The sequence below is a fragment of the Tupaia chinensis genome, unplaced genomic scaffold, assembly GCF_000334495.1.
Source record: "Tupaia chinensis unplaced genomic scaffold, TupChi_1.0 Scaffold138665_1, whole genome shotgun sequence".
NCBI lineage: Eukaryota > Metazoa > Chordata > Mammalia > Scandentia > Tupaiidae > Tupaia > Tupaia belangeri.
In genome coordinates this window covers 560,187-567,634 of record NW_006198557.1, presented here as the reverse complement: position 1 = coordinate 567,634, position 7,448 = coordinate 560,187, and the positions used below count along the sequence as shown (strand labels likewise).

General features: G+C 53.0%; 1 protein-coding gene across 1 annotated transcript in view; it reads left to right on the top strand.

Moving 5' to 3' along the window:
• Positions 1–2,365: 2,365 nt before the first annotated feature.
• CARM1 (coactivator associated arginine methyltransferase 1) overlaps positions 2,366–7,448 on the top strand; it is a gene marked incomplete at its 5' end in the record, with an annotated part of 19,444 nt that continues 14,361 nt past the window's right edge. Inside the window, 2 exon segments of the mRNA XM_027765545.1 lie at positions 2,366–2,491; positions 6,558–6,664. Of these exon segments, the coding sequence (XP_027621346.1) occupies positions 2,366–2,491; positions 6,558–6,664 (233 nt within the window).

Genomic DNA, 7,448 nt, shown 5'->3' with positions numbered 1-7,448 from the left:
AAATGCTCTGCAAATATTTTTCCCATTCTGTAGGTCGTCTTCTTATTCCCTTGATGGTGTCCTTTGATGTACAAAAGTGTTTAATCTTGATGAAATCCAGTTTACCTATTTTTTTAAAGAATTATTATTTTATTTAACTTTAGTAATTTATCCATCCATTTTAATTTGACCAGAAAGGGAGAGAGAAAGTGAGAAAGCAAGCTGTCAGGTCCAGGACTCAAACCATAGTCATCCATGTGGGAGTCCAGCACCCTTAACGACCACACCACCTGTTGCCCTGCTATTTTTTTTTTTTATTTTGGTGTCATATCTAGGAATTCATTGCCAAATCCAGGGTCACAGAGATTTGCCACCCGTTTTCTGCTGTTTTATAGTTTTAGCTTTTATAGAGAAAGTGAGACTTGAACTAACTGGGACTTGAACCGCTGTTAGTCATGTGGGGGTCTAGCATTCCTAACCACCACACCACCTACCAGCCCCCCATGCACTTTCTGAAATCCCCTTGTGTTTAAGTCATGGATCCACTTAGAGTTAGTATATGGTGTGAGGTACGGGTTCAGTGTAATATTGTTTGTATATGGTGTGAGGTACGGGTTCAGTGTAATATTGTTTCCCCATGGTTAGTCAGTTCTCCCAGTACCACTTGTGCAAGAGACTTTTTAATTTTTTTTAAAATCCATTGAATGTTCTTGGCATCACTGTTGAAAATCAGTTAACTGGGACCAGCAGGTGACGTGGTGGTTAAGGGTACTGGGCTCCCAGATGCCTGTGGTTCGAGTCCTGGACCTGTTGGCTCACCTTCTCATTTACCCTTTCTCTTTTTCTATCACTCTGTCCTTCTCTTTTCAGATTAAAACAAGTAAATAAATAAATAAACTTAAATAAAATAATTCTTAAAAAAAGAAAAGAAAACTAAAAGCAGTTGATCATAAGTGTAAGGGTTTATTTCTGGAATCGAATTGATCTACATGTCTGTTCTTTTGCCAGTCCTACAGTGGGCTTTTTTTTTTTTTTTTTTTTAATACCTTTGTATTGAGTCGTTGAGAAACTCAGGATTCATTTTTGCATGGGGAACACAGACAAATACATCGTGACTTTCCCGACGACCTAATAGTACACTTTGAAATCGGGAAGTACGAATCCTCCGATTTTGTCGTTCTTTCTTTTTAAAATTTTTTTAGTTTATTAATCCTCTCATGAAAAATCCGCACAATCACCGCAGATAGTCATTGGCGAATCTTTCCTCCTGCGACTTTTTGCCAACACCAGCATTGGCCTTTGCAGCCCCCCTGACTTTCTCCATTCTCTTCTTGCGTTCCTTCCGCTCTTTTCTTGACGTCTTTTTCTTCTCATCAAGGCCATGTCTCGCAAGTCTATGTCTGGGTTCATTTTTCTTCGCATAATCCAAAGGATCGTAAATCATGCCAAAGCCAGCTGTCCTGCCACCACCAAAATGGGTTCTGAACCCAAACCCAAAGATGCCACCTGGTGTGGCCTTGTACCTCTTTGCTAGTTCTCCCCGGGTTTCTGCCTTAGGTACTGTCGCCTTCCCGGGGTGAAGGCCACCCGCGGCCATTTGTCTCCTCTGAAGTCGTCGGTCGGTCATGAATCTCCTGGTCCGGACCGTCACCGCGTCATTCGTGATGGCGGGATAGCCTCAAGCAGCCGGGGACGAAAAGCGTCGCTCTCTTTCAAGAGTGCTTTGGAGTTTAGGATACTCTGAAGCATCTTTCCCACATGTGCTGTTACACTCATCTCTGTACATTTAATTTGTCGTTATCCACTGAATGAGCCGTGTGGAAGCGGCCACAGAAATCCTGAGAATTGGCTCTAGGGCCAGCTCCCGGCGTGGTGGTGAAGGTGGCTGGATCCCACATGGCCAGCAGCACAGTTCAAGTCCCAGACCGGGCAGCTGGAGAAGCACCTGTGTGTACACGCCCAGAATCCCGGAAGGAGGGGGACACGGAGGAGGAGCGATTGCAGCCTGGCCAGTCCCCACTGCGGGGAGGGTTCTTGCTTTCTCTCTCTCTCTCTTTCTCCGTCTCTGTCTCCAGTGAGTTTAAATGCCCTCTGGCAATTGTTTTGTTTTGTTTTTTTTTTAAAGAACAGGGGGCCCAGACGCCTTATCCAGGCGCCAAGGCTGGGTCCCCGTGTCTGCCCAGGCCACCACGTGGGTGCTGGACACTGAGCTCCTGCAGGACACAGGCTGCATCCCTGCTGCCGGATCAGCCACCACCTGTCCCCAGTCCCCAGTGTGGGCCAGGCAGGCACCCGGGGAGGATCTGGGGGCCTGAGGGGGGGATGTAGGCTTAAGCAAGGGTAGTGCCGCGGAGCCAGCGCTCACACCCGCTCTCTCCTCCGACAGATGAAGACGTGTGCGTGTTCAAGTGCTCGGTGTCCCGGGAGACGGAGTGCAGCCGCGTGGGCAAGCAGTCCTTCATCATCACGCTGGGCTGCAACAGCGTGCTCATCCAGTTCGCCACGCCCAGCGGTACGTGTCCCCCTCCGGTCCTGGCGGCGGCCAGAGCGCCTGGGCCCTGACTGGGTGCGGGCGGGCGTGGGCATGGAACCTGGGTCGACCGCAGCCCGTTCCTCCCAGCGAGTGCACGCTGTCCTCAGGTGTCCTGTTCCCACGTGCAACGCCCGTCTAGGTGGAAATCCAGTCGTTGGGACCAGCAGACCGTGTCACGGCTCTGTCGTTGGACTCCCATGTAGTCAACCGTGGTTCAAGTCCCGGACCCGGTGGCTTAAACTCACACCGGGCATGTGTGCGTGCCTGCTCAAAATCTGAAGGGAAGAATGGAGGAGCGGGGATTGTGGTGTGACCATCCCCCAGTGGGTGATTTCTGGCTTTCAGTCTCTGTGTCTCTCTGGCGAACACACGTGCCCTGTAGCAAACTCTCTCTTAAAAAAGAAAGAAAAACAAAATCTGTTGGTGCTGCTTAGAGCAGCCACTTGCCCAGACCCCCCTCGCCACCCCTCCACAGCCTAGGGGGGCTCTCCTGTCCCCTCCTCTGGGGTCCTCACCAGCTGCCTGGTGCGGCCACTGCCCAGGCCTGTTGCGGGAGCCTGGCAGGCAGCCCTGGACGAGCGTGAGGACGGGGTGAGATGGGGGCCTAGAGGCTGGGGGGCCTTGCTGTGGGCACAGACATGCCACTGGAGCCCCCTCCCCAGGCCCACCTCGGGGACACGCGGGGGCTCAGCTGTGTTGGCGAGAGACACCCAGGACTGGGGGCTGTTGGAAGGTCCCCACGGGGCTTGGTCACCAGAGGAGTCAAGTGAGCCTGGTGGTGGGTGCGGGGGCCGGGCCACAGAAGGCCTGCCTGTCCACAGCCGCCCCGTCTGCCCCTGGCGTCCCTTACGTTGTCAGTGCCACCGATAGAAGGGACTCACATGGCCTGGGTGGTCTCCGGGCAGCCAGGGCCCGGGCAGAGGCAGCGGGGAGGCTCGTAGTGGGCGGGAGCAGCCAGGGGCCCTGCACCTCAGCCCGGCGTGCCTGGCTCCCTTTTCCAGTTTACTTATTTATTTTACGAGCAAGCGAGGTAGGTCGTACCCCCGACGGGCCTGACGCTGCCACCCGCCTGCGGCCCCCTCACAGGATTGTGGGTACGTGTGGCCCGAGCACAGATCTGGAGCCTTCCTGGTGGGTCGGCCGCACAGAACGCTGTGTCCCACCCCACGCCACCACGTAGCCCCCCCCCATTTCTTTCTTTACAGACATAAATGATGTAATTTGTTATAGAAACGTAAGTTAAAAACCCCGCTCGCAAGGATAACCATCAGAGGGGTATTCTAGTTGGCGTGGTGGTGAAGGCGCTGGATCCCACAGGCCGACTCTGCACTTCAAGCCCTGGGTCCGGTGACTTAAAAATCACGCCAGGCTCGCGTGTGTGCGTGCATCCCCAAAACCCCGAGAGGAGAGTGGCCGTCCCCCCGCAGGGCAGTCTTGCACTTTCCTTCTCTCTGTCTCCGCCTCTCACTGCCAAGTGCACATACCTTATAGCAGAAAAAAGCCAGATACTATAAATTCCTCTAGTGTTTACAAGTATAAGAATGTTTATATTAAAAGTATTTTTCTTTTTCAATTTAAAAAAAAAATTTTTTATAAGATACATGGGAAAAACAAATAGACTATTTCAGCCCTTTTTTTTTTCTTTTTGGAGAGGTTTTATCGCTATAGGGCGCGTGCGCTCACCAGACAGACAGAGAGAGACAGAGACAGAAAGCGAGAAATCACCCCCCAGAGAGGATGGTCACGCCGCAATCCCTTCTCCTCCATTCTCCTCTCAGGATCTTGGGCATGCATGCACACGCGCCCGGCGTGAGTTTAAGCCACCGGGTCTGGGACACGAACTGCGGTCAACTACGTGGGAGTCCAGCGACATAGCCATTATGCCAACTGCTGGTTCCATATTTCAGCCCTTTTTGAGCATAAGGTTTATTGGCCTTAAGTGGATTCACCATTGCAGGCCCCGTGGCCTAGTGGTGAAGGGAGCCAGATCCCACATGACTGACCATGAATTGTGTCCCAGCCTTGGCAGCTTGAAACAAACGCCGGCTGGGACCAATGGGCGGCATGGTGGGTAAGGTGCTGGACTCTCACGTGGCCAACCATAGTTTGAGTCCTGGACCTGGTGCCTTGCTTTCTCACTTTTTTTCTCTCTCTCTCTCTGTCTCTCTCTGGTCAAATTAAAAAATAAGTGAATTAATAAAGTTAAATAAATAATTTTAAAAAAAAGAGATATATTTGCATGTGTGCCCCAGATCACAGCAGGATGCAGAGATGCAGGAGAAGGGGTTGCAGCACGACCACCCCTGACTGGGGGTACTTTCTCTCTGTCCCTCTGTCTCACCCTGGTGAGTGCACACACATGGCAATTAAAAATTTAGAAAATATAAGGATAAACGCACTGTGGAGCCATCACTGTGTCCAGAACTCTGTCACCCTCTCATCCCATTGCAGTTTCTTTTTTTTGGAGAAGTTTTTGCTATAGGGCGCATGTGCTCTCCAGAAAGAGAGAGACAGAGAGACAGAAAGCAAGAAATCACCCCCCAGGGGGGATGGCCATGCCGCAATCCCTTCTCCTCCATTCTCCTCTCGGGATCTTGGGCACGCACGCACACATGCTTGGTATGAGTTTAAGCCACCGGGTCCGGGACTCGAACCGCGGTTGACTACATGGGAGTCCAGTGACATAGCCGTTATACCAAGTGCTGGTCCCCCCATTGCATTTTCATTTTAAATTTTTTTCTTTTTTCTTTTTAGAAATTTTTGCTATAGGGTGTGTGTCCTCACCAGAGAGACAGAGAGACAGAAAGTGACAAATCACGCCACAGTGGGGGGATGTCACACTACAATCCCTCTCCTCCATTCTCCTCTGTGGATACTGGGCACACACGCACACGTGCCTGGTGTGAGTTGTAAGCTGCTGTGTCCAGGATTCGAACTGTAGTTGACAACATGGGAGTCCAGCGATGTAACCATTACACCATCTGCTGGTCCTGCATTTTTATTATTTTAAAAATTGCCTTTATTTTCACTTTTTTTTTTCTTCTGAAGAGGAGGAGGAGGAAGAGAGACCCTCAACAGGGTCCCTGGGCTGAAGTCTCCCCCAGCCCCAGCCAGCCTGGCACAGGCATGTCGCCATGCCCAGGGGGATCATGGGACATGAATCCACGACCTCTCCTGCATGGGATGGAGTATCACACTGTCACTGCACCGCTGTCCCCGAGAGATTGTCTTATAAATACTGTTCTACTTTTCTTTGACTTGGTACAATGTAGTGGTCACTTTGTCCGTTAATGTATTCTTTATTTATTTGACTATTTATTTATTTATTTAAATTTGACCTGAGAGGGACAGAGTGAGAGAGAGAGAAAGAGAAAAAGTGAGAAAGCAAGCTGCCGGGTCTGGGACTCAAACCTCAGTTGTCCATGTGGGAGTCAGTCCAGTGACCTTAACTGCCACTCCATGTGCTGGCCCCAAATGTGTTCTTTTTTAAAAAAAAAAAAAATTATTTAATTTTATTTATTTATTAATTTATTTTTAGTTTGACCAGAGAGACAGAGAGAGAGAAAGTGAGAAAGCAAGCCGCTAGGTCCGAGACTCGAACCATGGTCGGCCATGTGAGAGTATCCAGCACCTTAACCACCATGGCACCTGCTGGTCCCCCAGATGTATTCTTTTTGGAGGACGCTAACCTCACGTCCTGGGGAGCGTCCCTGGGAGGTACCCAGGCCCTCTTCCTGGACAGTGGTGTGGCAGCCCCTGCACCCACTGCCTCGCACAGAGGCTGCCGTGCGCTTCTGGGTGGGCTTGGGGTTCTTTGCCGGGGTCGGCACCCGTGTCCTTCACAGCCTCCTCAGGCTGCGTCTAGTGGTCAGGCTCCCACTCACTCCGCCAGGCACCCCCTGAGAGGGCGGGGACCTGCCTTCTCCCTCAGTGCCCGTGTAAACGTCACCGGGGGAGAAGCCAGGGTGTGAGCCGGTGGCCACGTGCACCGACCTGTGGGCTGGGTCACTGACCGCGGTCCCCGGGACCTGGCTTCCCCGTCCAGATTTCTGCTCCTTCTACAACATCCTGAAAACCTGCCGGGGCCACACCCTCGAGCGGTCCGTCTTCAGCGAGCGGACAGAGGAGTCCTCTGCCGTCCAGTACTTCCAGGTGGGTCGGTGCTCACGCTCTGCCAGGCCGCCGTCACCCTGCGGTCCCCGCCCGCCTGCCCGCAGGAGGCTGTGCGCCACAGGGCAGGTCCACCCGGGTTCCCGTCCTGGCTCAGTCCCTCCAGAGGCGCGTAGCCCTGGGCAGGTTCCGTCCGCCTGCCGGGCCTCAGTTTCCTCATCTGTGAAGTGGAAGAGCAGCAGGTGCCAGCGTGAGGGTTACTGGAGGACCGAGTGCAGGTGAAGCTCAGGGCCGCGGGCGCTGCGAGTAACGGTAGTGCAGTGGCCCTGTCCCGAGCGCTCCCGGTGTGCCAGGCCCCGGTCTAAGCGCTTTGTCGTGCACGGAAGCACTTGGACCCTCCCAACAACTCTAGGAGGTAAGTGCTGTTGTTGTCCCCATTTTACAGATCAGAAAGCTGAGGCTCAGAGGGGTTAAGTGACTTACTCCAAGTCACACAGCTATTATGCAACAGAGCCAAGATGGGAAGCCAGGTCTGCCTGATGCCAAAGCCTGTGCCCCTGCCCAGGTGCCACGCTGCCTCCCGACCGCCCGTTGTCTTACAGAGAGACACCGCACCTCGCCTGCCTGGCACTCTGAGCTCTAGGGTCCTGCTCGACCCACTCCTTCACTTCTCTGGGGGCCCTGAGATGGGGCAGGGGGCCCCGATGCCAGAACCACACCTGTGCTACAGCTTGACTTCTGGAGGGCCGCTGGGCCTGGGCAGCATCCAGCGGTGTCCTCCAGCCGCCGTGATGGCGGGGGCCCTTCCCATGGGTGGCCTCGACTA